Source organism: Rissa tridactyla, chromosome 4 (assembly GCF_028500815.1).
Source record: "Rissa tridactyla isolate bRisTri1 chromosome 4, bRisTri1.patW.cur.20221130, whole genome shotgun sequence".
NCBI lineage: Eukaryota > Metazoa > Chordata > Aves > Charadriiformes > Laridae > Rissa > Rissa tridactyla.
The window spans coordinates 465,960-481,473 of NC_071469.1; the positions used below are offsets into that span (position 1 = coordinate 465,960).

A 15,514-nucleotide genomic window follows, 5' to 3' on the forward strand; every position below is an offset into this window, starting at 1 on the left:
CGGGCAGGGCAGCCCCTTTATATCGTCCTTGTCTATGGCGTGGCCTCCTCTCCTCTATATATAAACCCTAGAAATTACAGCCCTCCCGGGCTGTGGTTATCAGAAAGGCTTGGCTGGCAGCTAGGAGAAACAAACTTGGCTTCGCAAGTCTACGGGCTTTTTATATCCAGCCTTCCTCCCGCGATGAGGAGCGCAGACGGCTCCAGCGTGACCCAGGAGAGGCCGAGCGCTCGGGGAGGACCGTGGGGATAGAGCCATGGGACGACTTTGACACCAAGTGGCCCTCACCCCGAGGGGCCGATACGAGACAGACCCTCGGTGCCGGGATCTCTCCCTGCGCTGGCTCGCACCGACACCTTCAGCCCCGTCCCTCCAGGTGGTCTTGGCTGGGAAGACCCCTTGTTCGCAGCGCGTTTGGGCCACCGGATGGATGCATTAAATGGGAACTTAATACCAAAACGTGGAAAAGCTACTTCTCTGGGGTTCCCTGGAACTGGGAGGAGATGGCGCTGTGTGGTGGGATGGGGTGTGCAAGGACAGAAAAACACAGAGATTTATTCTTTTTTCTTTCCTTTTTCTGCCACGCCTAAGCTTTTAGGAAGAAACTTATCTGGGATCTGGGCTCTGCACTGTGGTGGGGATGGAGGCAGAGAGCCATGGAGCCAGCAGCAGGAAGAGGAGGAGGAGGAAGAGAAGGAGGAGAAGAGGAGGAGGAGGAGGAGGAGGAGGAGGAGGAAGAGGAGGAGGAGGAGGAGAAGGCTGCCCCGAAGATGCGCAAGGACCTTCTTCTCCTTCCCCACCGTGAATAAGGGGACAGACGAGAGGGGTTTGGCAGGACGAGCTTTATTTGTGGCAACAGTGACCCATATGTGTGCCACGGCGCCCAGGAAGCCCAGCAGCTCCCTGCCGAGGCACACAAGCAGAGAAAAGAGGGGGGGCTGTCCCCCACGTCCCAGTCTGGCCCACCCATCCCCTTCCAGACGGTGGCTGTGCCGGGACACCCAGGGGTGCGTGCAGCGAGGGGACAGGGCATCGCTCCCTTTCCCCCTGCACCGCGTGCCCAAAGCGGGGACATTTTGGGAAGAGGAGGAGGAGGGGGGAGGTGAATCCCCCCCCCCCCCCCGCCCCGGGTGGCAGCAAGCAGGCCGGTGGCTGTGCGGTGGTCAGGTCCTGCGTCTCATCACGGTGGTGATGATGGCGGTGATGACGAGGGCCACGGCGAGGACCATTATCACGGAGCAGACGATGTTGAGCACCTTGGCGCGGCTGCCGTACCGCCGGGCACCCTCCAGGTCCCCCAGCACCTTGCAGTCGCGGGGCCTCGGGGGGCAAGTCGGGGGCTCAGCGGGGGGCGACCCGGCCCGGGGGTGGCCGCAAAGCGGTGCTGGGACCTCAGGGACACGTCGCCCTGGGGCAGGGGGTGAAGCCTCTGGGCGCTGCCCACTCCCCCCACCTGCAGGGCCTGCTCTCGGGGGGGGCAGGCTCGGGGGCACGCCTGGATCGGGGGGTGCCAGGTGCCAGGGCAGGGGTGTCTGGGATGGGAGACCGGGTCTGGGGGTCCGGGGATGGGAGAGGGGTCTGGGGGGGGATAGGGTGGGTGGGGGGCCATCGGGGGGACCCGGGGCAGTGGCAGAGAGGGCTGGGGGGGGGGGGGACAGGATCGGGGGGGTCCCGAGGTGAGGGAAAGGTCCGGGTCGGGCTGGGTCGGGGGGTCCCTGGCCGGGGTCGGGCTGGGTTGGGCCGGGGGGGGTGGGTATGGGGGGGGGTTCTCAGCACGGGGGTGGCGTCGGAGGGCACTGGGTCGGAGGGTCCCCGGGGGGGGATCCCGGCTCGGGTTGTCTCTGAGGACGGCTCTGGGGGTTGGCGGGAGCTGGCTGGGGGGGACGGGCCGGCCCGGGGGGGTCCCGGCAGGAGCTGGCTGGGGGGGACGGGCCGGTTCGGGGGGTCCCGGGCCGTCTCGGCCGGTTGGAGGGGACCGAGCCGGGCTGGAGCGGGGGTGGCGGGTGAGGGGGGGGTCCCTGGTCTGCCACCCCTCTCACCTTGATGGAGAAGACGAGCGCGGGGAAGCAGAGGCAGCCCAGGTAGGCGAGCGCGTAGCCCAGCAGGACGTTGAAGAGGGACCAGAGCACGTAGTCCCGCGGCTGCCCGTCGGGGCCGGCGTCGGGGGTCGGCCCCCGCCCGGGGGGCTGCAGCGGGATGGACACCTCCGTCTGCCGGGGCTTCATGGCCGGGCCGAGCCGGGAGCCGAGGGCAGGGAGGAGGCACCGGGGAAATGAAACCCGGCCCGCCCGGGGAAGGGGACCGGCCCCGCACCGCCCCCAGCGCCGGCTCGGGGCCACCAGCGCGGGCGGAGCGGCCCGACAGACCCCCCCGCCCCGGGGTCCGACCTGGGGCTCGGCCCCCTCCCCGGTGGGTGGCACTGCCACCCGGGGCACGGGCACGCGTGTCCCTGTGCCCCCCACCCAGTGTAAGCTGGCGGGTGTGGGGCGCTCTGGGGACTCCGAGGGGACTCGTGGGGCTCAAAAGCCAAATTCCCCCTTCGGGGGGCCGCTCCCTTGGCAGCGAGGGGTGGGGAGGTGACACCGGGGTGGGGGCGCGGGGACGGTGCGTGGGCTTGGCAGACGGTTTCACCGAGCTGAAACGAGGGGCAGGGGGGTGCAAGGCAAGGTGGGATCCCCCCCCCAGCCCCACTACAGACCCCAGGTTCCTCAGATGGCGCTGGGAGCCTGGCGAGGGATGGCCCATGGTGGCCATCTCTGCTGGGGAGGGTGGATGATGCGGGCAGGAGGAAGCACAGAAATTGGCCCAGGAGGGGTGGGGGGGTCTCTGAACACCCCAGAAGCCCGGGGAGGGGGTGTCTGTTTATATTCAACTAACGGCGCCAACATGGCACCCCATTTCCTGCTGCTCTTCCTCGCTCAGCTCTGCCTCCCCACTCGTCTGAGTTATGGGGTAGCCCTGGCCCCCCCCGAGGTGGGAATGCTTGCGGGGAATAACATCTCCCAAAACCCCAAAGTGCGACATTTCCAAGGAGAAGGGTGGGCACAGAGCTTTATTTGCTGCGAGCTCACCCCACGTGTTCAAGGTGAAGAGAGCTGGTCTCAGCCAGGGCGCACCAGGAGGGTGCCTGAGGTCCCCCCCAGGCCCGGTGGGAGTGGGGAGGAAGGTCCCATGGGAGCCGCCGTGTCTTCCTGGGTGGGTTTCGGCTGAGTGGGGTGGAAGGGAAGGAAAAGCGAGGCTGCTGCTGGGTGGGACAGGGTTAGAAGTGGCTGCCCACCCGCAGGCTGTTGTAGTACATGACCAGCACCACGATACAGATGATGGTCCCCACGATGCCCAGGCAGAGCGCGGCGATGTTCAGGTGCTTCGCCGTCCTCCCGTAGCTGCTGGCAGCTGCTGGGTCGTGGGCGATTTTCCCGTCTCTGGACTGTGGGAGAAGGAGACGGGTAGTGGCCGGGCACGAGCCAGAGGCGGGTGGCGGCGATGGGCCGAGGGGACATCCCGGACTCCGTCGCCATCGGAGCCTGGCAGTGGGATCCACCAGGCTCTGCTGCAACCCCACGAAACCCACCCCAACATGGCAGAAATGGAACTCGCGGCAGCCTGAAAGCGCTTTCCTAATGGCTTATTAAAGCCATTACGCTTGGCAAGGCGCTGCCCAGTCCCTGTGGGCCGGGCAGGCGCGGGGGTGTCCGGCCGGGAGCACCTGGGTGGCAATTCCCGCAGTGCCGGCAGGTGCTGACGCCCGCCTCTACGGTTATCAGGGCACCCATCACAAAGTACTCGCTTTTAAGGTAACAAATGGAAAGTGGGCAGGGAGCAGCTGTTCCTTATCTTGGGCAGGGGCCAAGCCTCGCCGTGGTGTCGGGAGTGCCGGGGGAGGGAGCCAGGGGACGGCTGCCCGCCTTGTCCCCCCAGTGGGAGACGGCTGGGGCTCACTTCAGGCTTTCCCAAAGCACCGAAGGAGGACGGGCCACCTCGAATGGTGGCTTTGCCGGGGACGCTGGGTGCGGAGCGACATGGTGGGGCTGGACGCGGCAGGAGAGAGTGGAGGGGTGTCTCATGGGGGAAAGGATGGGGAACGAGGTGGGGATGGGGCGGTTTGGGGCAGGGTGGGACGAGATGGGACGGGATGGGATTTGGCGGGGTGGGACAAGATGGGACAGGAAGAGATGGGATTAGGGAGCCCTGGCATGGGGGCAGGCAGGACCCCCGAGCCGGGCAGGGGGGGTGGTGGGACGGGGGTGACTTTCCCCTCACCTTAATGGAGAAGACGAGCGCGATGAAGCCCAGGCAGAAGGGGTTGCAGAACATGGCGTTGAAGAAGGACCAGAGCACAAAGTCCCGGGGGTTGGGGACGGGCTGCGGCTGAACAAAAGAGGTGATGGTGGGGCCGAAGGCGGTGGCCGGGGAACCTGCCCCGTCCCAGCCGTGGGGCTGCATGTTGATGCTGACGGACTGGGGGTAGCTCTGCATGGCTAGCAGCGGGGAGAGCGGCGGGGACACGAGTGCCCGGGCTAGTTATAGGCGAGAGGAAGGGTTTGGCAGGGTGGGGCCACCCTGGCTGCCACCACGCTGGGCCCTGGGGTGGGCTGCGGGGACGGGGGCAGGTGGGCTCCCCGGGCGGGCTGGGGTCGGAGGGGCAGGCGGGGGGCAGAGCCCCAGCCCCGGGCAGGGGGCGGGGGGCAGGCGGAGGGGGGTGCCCACGGGGTGGGCGATGCCGCGGGGCGGGCGCCTCGCCTGTTCCTCTTTGCTTTTTGCCCTCTGGGGCTGATAAGCGATTTCTGCCCTGGGCAGGTCGGGACAGAGTCTGGGGTTAGTCAGTCGCAGCGGGGACGTGGGGCACGGGGGGGACAGCGGGGACACATCGCCGGTCAGGGGACAGCCACCAGCCTCCCCGAAACCCCCTCCCCAGCTGCAAAGCGCCACCGAGGGCGCCATCGCCAGCCAGCAGCAGCGGCGGGGGTCACCCAGCGGCCGGGTTGGCAGGAGGAGGCCGTGCCGCCGCGGTGAGGACTTGTGGCTGCCAAAGAAAACAGGTTGAGGGGTGGGAAAAAGACGGAAGAAAGCTTCAAGAAAGCAGCAGGGGGGGGTAAAAACCATCCGAATCAGAAAGTCCCCAAGACACAGAGGTAGAAACTAGGTTGGGTTTTGGAAACATGCACATCCTTCCTGCTCGGTGGCCGGCCCCTGGAAGCCGACTGAGAGGCTGATACAGGGAAACGCAGCTCTCGTATTTTTCTGAGAAATGGGATTTCCTCCGCTGAAGATGGGCAGGGGGGTTTCTCTCGGGAGGAGGGCAAAGGTGTTTGTCACCGTTTCCTGCCATCCCGGTACTTTGGGTGTGGATCCGAAAGTCCTGGCCCCAGATGTCACTTGTCCTGAACCACAGGAAATTATAGAGATTTTTTGGTTTGGTTTGTTTTTTTTTTTCTCCTCAGCTACTTCTGCGGTGGGGCTGCCCCTGGCGGTTAACGAGGTTCATTAGGTCATGGTGACAATTAAGGAATGGCTGTGGGGAACGGGGAGGCTGGCGGGGACGGACATGGGGATGGCTGGAGGAGGGCGAGGGCTCGGAGGGGGTTTCGGGGGGTGTTTGCGCTCCAGCCCCGATTCCTGATGTACGGCGCTGCTGACGAAGCGGGACCCCCGCGGGGGGTTCCCCATTTTGAGGTGCCGGGGTCCCTCCATGGGACACCACCTGCTTCTCTGGCTCGTGCAGAGGCGAAGGGACCCGTGGCGGCGTGCTGCTGGCCAGAGGCAACCGGGAGCCACAAGGACCGAGCGTGGCCGGTTTGTTCCTTGTGCCTCATTTCCGAGCGTCCGTTTAGGGGTCCCGTTTCCCGCAAACCCCCGGCACAAGGGGGATCACGGCTGGTGTCTCCCCAACCCGAGCTCGGCGTCAACCGCCCACCGAAATTCCCACCTCCCCGCCGGCGCTTCCAGCTTTTTCGTTTATTTGCCCTCGCACCACAGCAAACGCGGCGCCAGAAAGCAGAGAGGCAAAGTTCACCCCGCCTAGGTCGCCTCCGCCCGGCCCCGCTCCCACCCGCGCCCCAGCCTTTGGGGAGGGGGCTTGGGCCCGGGGGGTGCCCCCGAGCGGGGCCGGGGGGACCCGCCGTGTCCTTCACGGGGCGGTGGTGGGCGACAGCTTTGGGGGGTCAGCAGAGGGAGGGCGCAGGGCAGCCCGAGGCGGGGGTGGCTTTTGCACGCCCGAGGGAAGGGTCTGGCGGGGGGCTGCGGGAGGGCTGGCTCGGCGGGGGGCTGCTTCAGCCAGGCTGAGAGCGGCTCCGCCGGGACACGGGCTCCAGGACGGCTTCTGGCAGCAGGGCAGGGAGTCCAAGGGCTCGGTGGCCGCTTGCCAACGGCCCGGAGCAATTGCCGCCGGAGCAGGAACAGGCTGTTTGTATCCGGGGAGCACCGCTGCGGGGCCGCAGCCCCCAAACCGCCTGGATTTACCCCAGAAGAAGGGCTTTGCTCTCCCCGCTTTCCCCCCCCTCCACCGTCTCCGCTGTCCCCCCGGGCTCCCTCCTGGCCTCCCCCAGGACCGGGCGCCAAGGGGTGTCCCCATGCCCAAACCCCCGGCTGCCCTTTGGGGAGACATCGAGGGGGGGGGTGGTTGGGGTGCTGTGGGGGGTGAGGGGCTGCTTCTCCCCCTCCGACTCCATTCCACCGCCCCGGTGGGTTTTCGGCTGCAGAGCATCCCTGGGCAGACGTGCCCCGGGATTTTTTGCACGTGTTGGCTGATTGAGGAGGGGGGCAGAGCTCCCGGGGGGGCAGGGTGAGCCCACTCCCCCCGTGCCAGCCCCGCTGGGCGCCAAAACTCCGCAGGGCAGCGATGTGACATGCGAGATTTGGGCAGGACAGGGCTGGATCCCGCTCCTGCCGGGGTCGGGGAGAAAGCGGGAAGCGGATGCGATCCGGCCCCGCCGCTGGCACCCCGCCAGCCCCTTGTGTAATGGACACGGCTGTTGCCAGCGCTGGAATGAAGCAGCCGAGAGCCCGAAAGGTTGGGACGGTGTTTTCGAGCCGGGGTTCGCTGCCCTTTCAAAAAACTTCTCGTCCTCCACAGCTGGAGGGGGACAGCTGATGGGGTGTCCCGCTGGCCGGCGTGTCGGTGGCCCGCGCCCGGGCAGGCAGCGAGGAGCCCCGTTTGCAGCCTGGAGCCGCACGTGCTTGTTTGCTCTTACGGGAAGAAGCGGAGGAATAAATGATTCACCAGGAGGTCGGTGCCAGAGATCCTGCAACAAATAACCGCTGTGTTTTGTGGGCGAGATTTCTGACATCTTACTCATGAGCGCAGCTTCTTGGCAGGAGCGTAACGTTCTTGGGGAGAGGAGGAAAAAGAAAAAGGCTTTTTTTCTCCCATCCTCGCAGGGCCCCAGCCCCGAGGACCTGAGCTTGCCGAGGGCGAGGAGCGCAAAGTCTTCCAGGGAGCTGGGGAAAGGGGAAGCCAGGCCAGCCGCATACCTGAAGCTCTGCCAGATGGGCTCCAGCCAGGATTTCTCGCGGGGTCTTGCCCGGGTCACTTCGGGCAGTGCCGAATCCATGGAGCCGAGTGCCATGTGCCGGCAGCTCTGTAGGCACGAGGATTCCTGCCCGCTTCCCTGCTCGCCCCTGCATCGCCGCGACGGGGATGGCCGGCACGAGGGCTCGATGCTGGAAAAGCTTTGGAGGGGAGGGGGGGTGTCGCTGTCTCGCTTCCCCCCAAAAGCAGCCCTGCCTGGCCGGCGTCCCCACCACTCGTCACTCAGGGCTGGGTTGTCCCACTCTTCCCTGCAGCAAGAGCATTTGGGATGGAGCCACGCCACCCACAGCCTCCCCCAGCCGCTGGAAGCCCCTCCCGGCCCCGCTGCCCCCGCTCGGCTGCACGAGTCCTCTTCGGGCTCATCTTGCTCAAGCCCTTTGCATACCCCGCCCCCCAAAATCAAGCTTGCTCTCGGCTGCGCTTCCTCCTACCCCCCGCCCCCCCCGAGGGTCGGTGAGGATGGGGGTGCTCCTGGTGACACCCCGGCAAGGACGAGGTGCTGCCCGCATCGTTGACATCCCGAATGGATGCCTCTGCCCTGTGGGCACCCGGGTTCGCCCAGCCTGGCGCACCCTTGAGCATCAGCCCATGATGCTCCGTGATGCTCCGTGCCAAGGGGCAATTTCCCTCCCCAGGCGCGTCCCGAGGGCAGACGCCACTTCTCAGCCGGGGACCCCAAACCACCCCCTGCGAAAATGAAACTGAGCCAGGGCCAAAAGTGAAAGAAACCTTTATTTGAGCGCGGTTTTCTCTGAACGAGGCATTTCTCCTTTGGGTGGCTCTTAGAGGCACTTGGGGCTACAAGATGAGAGCGAAGCGGCAAGCGGAAAAGCTCTTTCCCTTGGCTACGGGCAGTTTTTGGGTGCTCGGCTCCTGCCAGAGGAGAGGTGTCTCCAGGCACTTCCAGGGAAGTCAACGAGGGCGGCCACCAGAGAGGGCTCCACAGGGCCTTGAGCAGCGAGGAAAGCGGGACAGGACCCCCGCAAGCTCCGTGGGGCTGCATGGAGGACATCTCCCCCCCGCTCCGAGGGGTGACGGGGGCTCCTCGCAGACATTGGGGGGGAGTGCGCTGCCCACGGAGCAGGGGCTGGGCTAGGTGGGGCGATGGAAGGGGTACTGGGGGTACTGCTCTTGCTGCTGGTGGAGGACGTTCACCATGGTGATGGTGCCGGTAGCGATCAGGGCGATGATGAGGATGACGAGGAAGATGTTGAGCACCAGGGCGGTGATGTTCAGGTACTTGGCGGTCGAGCCGTAGCTGAGGGCCCCGCTGTAGTCCCTGAGGACTTTGCGGTCCCTGGACTGGGGGGGGAGGAGGGGAGAGTCAGTGGGGAGGCAGCGGAGCGGGACGCCCCGAGGGGCTCCGGGCTGCAGCCGGGGAGAGGAGCTGGAGGGACCACGAGGCCTGAGCTGCCACGCTGGGCTGAGCTCCCCCCGTTACACCAGGGGTACCCCGCGGTGCCGACTGCCCCAAACCCCCGCCTTCTCCAGAGATTCCTGCCAGGGCTCCGTGGGGCCAGGGCTCCGTGGAGTGGGGGCTCTCTGGGGTCCACTGGGCACCCTGGGCTTGGGGGCTCTGTGAGGTCCACGGTGCTACCTCCGTTTTGGGGCTCTGTGGGCTCCATGGGGCACCCCGGGGTGGGGGCTCTGTGGGCTCCATGGGTCTCCCTGACTTTGGGAACTTTGTGGGGTGCTTTGGGCACCCCAGGGTTGGGGCTCTGTGGGGTACACAGGTCTCGCTGGGCATGGGGGCTCTGTGGGGTCCATGGGGCACCCCGGGGTGGGGAGTCTGTGGGCTCCATGTGTCTCCCAGACTTTGGGGGCTCTGTGGGCTCCATGGGAGCTCTGTGGGGTCCATGGGGCACCCCAGGGTGGGGAGTCTGTGGGCTCCATGGGTCTCCCAGACTTTGGGGGCTCTGTGGGCTCCATGGGGCACCCCGGGGTGGGGAGTCTGTGGGCTCCATGGGTCTCCCAGACTTTGGGGGCTCTGTGGGCTCCATGGGGCACCCCGGGGTGGGGAGTCTGTGGGCTCCATGGGTCTCCCAGACTTTGGGGGCTCTGTGGGCTCCATGGGGCACCCCAGGGTGGGGAGTCTGTGGGCTCCATGGGTCTCCCAGACTTTGGGGGCTCTGTGGGCTCCATGGGGCACCCCGGGGTAGGGGGTCTATGGGATCCATGGGGTCCATGGGTCTCCCTGACTCTGGGGGGCTCTATGGGGTCCGCAGGACTCCCTGACTTTGAGGGCTCCGCGTGTCTCCCTGAGGTCGGGGGCTCAGTGGGGTCCCCGGGGCAGGCCCCCCCCGCCCTCCCGCGGCCCCCCCCCCCCCGTCGTGTCTCACCCCCGTCCCCCCCGGGACCCCCCCCACCTTGATGGAGAAGACGAGCGCCATGAAGCCCAGGCAGCAGAAGTTGGCGTAGAGCGCGCTGCAGAGGGACCAGGCCAGGTGGTCGCGGGGGGGGGGGCGGCGGCGGCGGCTCCACCGTCACCACGGTGCTCCGCGGCAGCCCCTCCATGTCCAACCCTTCCGCCAGCGGCTCGTAGGGCGGCAGCGACCGCTCCATGGCGGGTTCGGGGCTGCGGTGGGACCGGGGGCGGGCCGGGGGGGGCGGGACGCACCCGGTTTCGTTTCCCCGGGAGCGGGGACGGGGCGGGACGGGGCCGCGACGGCAACGCCGGCCCGGGGCGAGGAACCCCCCCCCCCCGGCCTCTTTCGCTTTGCCCGCTGCTTTTTTTTTTTTTTTTTTTTTTTTTTTTGCCCCTTCTTCGCCCCCTTCTTGCCTCGGCCGCTTCTTTTTGCCCTTTTTTCACCCCTTTCCCCTCTTCTTTCCTCGTCCCCTTCTTTACCCCCTTCTTCGCCCCCTTCTTGCCTCGGCCGCTTCTTTACCCCTTTCTTTTCCCCTTTTTCTTTGTTCCTTTCTTTGCCCTCTTTTTCTTTGACCCCTTCTTCATCACCTTCTTGCCTTGTCCCCTTCTTTGCCCCCTTTTTCATTGTTCCCTTCTTTGCACCTTTTCTCCCCCCTTCTTTCTTCACCCTCTTTTTCCTCCTACTTTCTTCACCCCCTTCATTGCCCCTTCTTTCCTTATCCCCTTCTTTCCGCCGTCTTTGTGCCCTTTGTCTTTGCCCCGTCCTCATCCTGTTTTTGCCTTGTCTGCTGCTTTACCCCCTTCTTTGCCTTCTCTTTCTTTGTTCCCTCCTTTGCCCTCTTTTTGCCCCCTTCTTTCTTCACCCCCTTTCCCCCCTTCTTTCTTTTCCTCCTGCGTTGCCCCCTTCTTACCTTGTCCCCTCCTTTCCCCCATTCCCTTCCCTTCCCTTCCCCAGTGGCAGAGGCTGAGGGACACAAGTCCGTGGCCCCCCATGGTCCCTGTCCCCACCAAGGAGAAGGGCTTTTGGCAGAGGGAGCCCTGCCCAGGATCATCGTCCCTTTGGCACAGCACGGATCGCTGCTCCCTTTGTTTTTTTTGAGGGGATTTCTTCCCGGAAACCTTGTCAAGGCAGGGCCAAGCATGTCACCGTGTGTCGTGCGAAGGGCTGGGAATCATGAAATCCCTGAAATCCCGCTGGTGAGGCGGGGGAGAGCGGCTCCAGCAGCACCGGGACGGGCTATGCCTGGCTGCCAGCTCGTCCCCTGCGGCTCCGTCACCTCCAAGGCAGCCCGGGAGCGATCCCTGCTCCCGTGGAGGGACCTGAGCCTGGCCCTGGCTCTGTCCCCCACAAATACGGGATGCGGCCGGAAGGTGCCACTTCCTGGGGATGTCGTTTGGACCCGTGCAAAGCCCCATGCTGGCACCCTGCGGTCCCCCGGGCACTGTGCCCCTTGTCCGCGGATGAGTGGAAGGCACCTGGCCCGAAAGAGAGCAGCAGCGATGTGTTTTATTGGGGTAAAATAACAGTTGGGCAGTTCAATAAATTCAATGGACTTTAACAGCGTTTACCAGCGGTTTACCAGGGTTCAGTCAGTTTGATGGCAGGGTTCGCCTTGGTAATTACCGTGAGGAAGAAACATACGGAGGAAAAAGGAGTTAGAATGGAGTTAGAATGGTTCCCACTGAGGGAGACGCAAAGACTCCCGAGGTCGGAGCAGGCCCCCCTTTGCTTTCGGAATTCCTGACGGAGCCGAGCTGCGGCCAGGTCCGGTCTGGGTCTCAGCCTTGGACGATGGTTTATGCCTAACGGAATGATCTGTACAATGTTCAGAATTAATATCGAGGAGCTGCAGGGGTTAGTAATGTCTCACGGCACCGACTCAGGCACCCAGGAGCCGTGGCGGGTCGGGGATCTCCCCGCCGCAGGCAAGGAAGGATCTCCCAGTGCCGGGTGAGGGGTCCCCAACCCTTGATGATCCCAGATGAGGGATCCCCTCGTCCCCGCTCGAGGGGAGCCCCCGGCCCTGTGGTCCCACTGGGGGGGACCCCTGGGGGGGACCGGGGGCCGGGGGGAGCCCACCTGGGGCCCACCCTTCTGCCGACATTCATGGGTGAAGCAGTTGGCTGCCAGGCAGTAGACAGCCAAGATCGAAGTCTTCACTGTAGCTCTGGCATCTTGTTATCTACTTCGGTTATCTTGTGGTTTTGGGCTTCAAAACCGCCTTCTGAAGTATTTTCCCAAGGCACCCTCACTCCGAGGCAGGAGCGCTGCGGCTCGACCCCGAGCGCCAGCACACCCGCACGAACATTCCCCTCCCTGGCTCGTACAGCAACCAGCCCTTACAGTATGACGGTGTATTAACTTAGTTAATACGTCTGAATTCATGTTATACAGTGTAATATAAGGATGTAATAAAATTTTAGTGGCAGCTCTGGGATTATTCATGCTTAAATAAAACAAAGGACAGCCCAGCCCCGGGAATACGGACTTTGCTTCGCAGAAGCTTCAAGCTGTCCGTGAAGGATGAAGGATACCCCGGGACAACCAAGGTAATGCCAGCATCCCAAATCCCTCTGACACATCTTTGAGACCCTCCCAGCATCATCTTTGAGACGCTCCAGCACCGTCTGGTGTCACAGACCGGTGTCTCTGGCAGGACTGACCCTGGGGACACCTGCATCGAGAGACGAGCTGCGAGGACGCTGCCAAACTGGAGCTGCTCCGCAAAGTTTGACTCCCATCAGTAATGGGGTGCTAGTGATCAGTGCGGGTGCTAATGGTTAGTCACGTCATCTCCTCCCTGCAGGACCGAAGGGGATGAGAACGCCGTGTAAGGGCGACTGGGCTGGGACACGGCGCGCACGTGAATATTTGCTCTTCTTATTCTGGACGTTGTGCCCCAGCCTCTCTCCTCGGCCAGCACGAGCCAGTCACGGATTTTTGGGGACATCCCACCAGGGTTCCCAAACCTCCCGGCCCCCCCAGGGCCGCTGGTGGGTGGGAAGAGGCCGAACTTCGGTCCGTGGCTGAAGGTTGCGCAAAGCCGTGCCCCGACCCCCCGCCTCCCACTCCTTTTGCTGGAGAGGGGCAAAAAATGGGGCAAATAATGGCTTAATTTCCCCAGACGCGCATCTTCCCCATCCGTTGGGAGAGTCTTGGGCAGAGATCCCCATCATCCCGGCCTCCTCCTCCTCCCCCCCGCCTGGGCCATCCCGCAGCCCCCGGCCGCCCCCGGGGGGCTCAGGGCGGCTTCGGCTTCGCTTCCTAGAGGATTGAGCTCTGCCGCTTTCCCCGCCTGTTTGTCTAAATTGGGCTTAATTACCAGCTAATTAACCTTCCACATCCGTAAGGGAGAGGAGCGCAGGGAAACACAAACCAGAGCACTGGTGCCCTCTAGTTTTCCTAGCTGTGAATGTATTATTTTTTTTCTCTAATAACCTATTTCTCGCGCGTGTTCGTCCCAGCCCCGAGCTGCAGCGAGGAGGAGCTGCTGCCTCAACTTGTGGAGCGGGAAAGGAGAAAAAAAAATAACCCGATGTTTTTGCCACCGCGCTGTGGAGGGAGAACCAGGCGGTGCAGCGGTGACGTGAGCTGTGGCCGGTCTCAGCCTGGCTGAGCACAGGTGTCCTGGGGGCACAGGGCCATGGCTGCGAGGAGCAGCCCTGGCCAGCGGCTCCTTCAAGGCTGCGCAGCCCGTAACCCGCCAGCAGCAAGGCCTTAGTCACTGCCGGCATAATTAATCCTTATTGTTAATTACTGTTAGGTTTTGCACAGGGTGAGCTACAGCCCTCGCACTTCCAGAAGGTCCCGCTGGCAGAAGCGGCTTCGGCCCTGGGGGATCCCTGCACCCAGCGAGGGGGATCCTGGGGATCCCTGCACCCAGCAAGGGGGAATCTGGGAGATCCCTGCACCCATTGAGGAGAGATCCTGGGGATCCCAGCCCCCATGGGATCCCTGCACCCATTGAGGAGAGATCCTGGGGATCCCAGCCCCCATGGGATCCCTGCCCCCGGCAAGTGGGGACCCAGGGAATCCCTGCATCCTTCCCCACGGGATCCCTGCACCCAGCGAGGGGATCCCTGCACCCAGCGTAGAGGATCCTGGGGATCCAAGCCCCCATGGGGTCCCTGCATGCAGCGAGGAGAGGATCCAAGGGATGCCGGCCCCCAGAAGAACCCTGCATCCATTGATGGGGATCCCAGGGAACCCTGCACGCACCAGGGGGGGATCCTGGGGGATCCCTGCACCCTCCCCTACAGGATCTCTGCACAAAGCGAAGGGAGATCGGGGGATCCAGCCTCCATGGGGTCCCTGCACCCAGCGAGAGGGCAGCTGCGGGATCCCTGCACCCACCGAGGGGGGATCCCGGCCTCCGTGGGACCCCTGCACCCACCAAAGGAGCATCCCAGGGATCCCAGCCTCCGGGGGATCCCAGACCCCATCGAGGGGGGTCCCGGGGAAAACCCTGTACCCGCCCCCACGGGGCCTCTGCCCCCAGCGAGGGGGGATCAGGGGGTCCCCGCACCCCCGCGGGCCGGGCCGGGCCCGCAGCCCCCAGCCGCGGCCGCGCGGGAACGTTCCATCCCCGCTGCGGGGGGGAGGAGTCGGGGGGCGGCCCCGCCGCGGCCCGCGTCACCGTTCCCGCCGGCCCCGCCGCCCCCCCCAGCGGCACAGACAGATCTTTCCCTCCCGCTCCGCCGCCGCCCTGTCCCCCGGCCGCGCGGGGACGGGGACGGGGACGCGGTCCCCCCGCGCCCCGCATGGCCTCGCCCGCGGCGCCTGGCGGGGATGCCGGCCCGTTGGCGTGGAGACGCGCGGCGCCTCCGCGGGCTCCTCCCCCGCGGGGCGCCCATTGGCGGCGGGCCCGCCCGGGCCTTCCCGCGATTGGCCGCCGGTGCCGTCGCTCGGGCCGCGGGGGCGGGCCCGCGCCCCCCCCCCGCCCCCCCCCCCCCGGCTCCCACGGCGGCCCCGCTCATTCATTCCCCCGCCCGCGGGACCGGCGCGCCGGGGCGGCGGCGATGCACCGGGCGGCCGGGGGTCTCCGCGCCGAGCCGCGCCGCCGCCCCGCTGCCCTGGCGGCCGGCCCCTAGCGAGCGGGCTGGGCGGGCGGGGGGCCCGATGGGCCGGGGCTAGGCCGGCGGCGGCGGGGGCGATGCGGGCGGCAGGATGCCGCGGCTCCCGGTGAAGAAGCTCCGGAAGCAGCTGAAGCTGCTGCTGCTGCTGGTGCTGCTCACCTTCGCCGTCTGGTTCACCTACCTCCACATCAGCCTGGTGCGGCAGGGCCGCGCCCTGCGCCTCCACTTCGCCTACGGCAGAGGTAACGGGGCGGGAGGGGAAGCGGCGGGCGACCCCCCCCCCCCCCCCCCCAACAACCGGGGGCGGCACCGGGGGGCCCCCTCTCAACCGCCATCACCCCTCGGTGCGAGGCCTCGGTGGGGTTTAGAGTGTCCCGCCGAAGGTGATGGATGTCTCCCATCACGCCGGGCTTCCAGAGCATCCCCCTCCCGGCTCTGCTGTGTCCCCGCGGGGGTCGGAGCCTTCCCCGTCCCCCCCCAGCACCCGTGGGGGTGGGAGCCCCCCAGACCCGCGGGAGTGGGAACACCCCCATCCCACCGGCGGC

General features: G+C 65.7%; 4 protein-coding genes across 5 annotated transcripts in view; 1 reads left to right on the forward strand and 3 right to left on the reverse strand.

The window, feature by feature from the left end:
- Positions 1-827: 827 nt before the first annotated feature.
- On the reverse strand, positions 828-2,225 carry LOC128908409 (dispanin subfamily A member 2b-like). Of its 2 annotated transcripts, none has more exons than XM_054198538.1 (2): positions 2,040-2,225; positions 828-1,408 (listed from the first exon to the last, which is right to left on the reverse strand). In XM_054198538.1, the coding sequence occupies exons 1-2, from the start codon at positions 2,223-2,225 to the stop codon at positions 1,232-1,234; spliced, it is 363 nt and encodes a 120-aa protein (XP_054054513.1). In that variant the 3' UTR covers positions 828-1,231. The 2 variants fall into 2 exon arrangements, with proteins under 2 accessions (XP_054054513.1, XP_054054514.1); XM_054198539.1 differs by having other exon boundaries at positions 828-1,318; positions 2,039-2,225.
- Positions 2,226-3,036: 811 nt separating this feature from the next.
- On the reverse strand, positions 3,037-4,484 carry LOC128908408 (interferon-induced transmembrane protein 1-like). Its single transcript, XM_054198537.1, has 2 exons — positions 4,261-4,484; positions 3,037-3,427 (listed from the first exon to the last, which is right to left on the reverse strand). Exons 1-2 carry the CDS (start codon positions 4,474-4,476, stop codon positions 3,260-3,262), a joined length of 384 nt encoding a protein of 127 aa, XP_054054512.1. The 5' UTR covers positions 4,477-4,484; the 3' UTR covers positions 3,037-3,259.
- A 3,757-nt stretch (positions 4,485-8,241) lies between these two features.
- LOC128908685 (dispanin subfamily A member 2b-like) lies at positions 8,242-10,122 on the reverse strand. The gene is given in 3 exon segments (XM_054199384.1): positions 8,242-8,830; positions 9,895-9,996; positions 9,998-10,122. Coding segments are annotated over 3 exon segments (405 nt in total). The 5' UTR covers positions 10,091-10,122; the 3' UTR covers positions 8,242-8,620.
- A 4,919-nt stretch (positions 10,123-15,041) lies between these two features.
- B4GALNT4 (beta-1,4-N-acetyl-galactosaminyltransferase 4) overlaps positions 15,042-15,514 on the forward strand; it is a 30,317-nt gene continuing 29,844 nt past the window's right edge. The window contains exon 1 of the mRNA XM_054199454.1: positions 15,042-15,211. Coding sequence (XP_054055429.1) covers positions 15,061-15,211 — 151 coding nt within the window. The 5' untranslated portion in view covers positions 15,042-15,060. The remainder of the gene's footprint in view (positions 15,212-15,514) is intronic.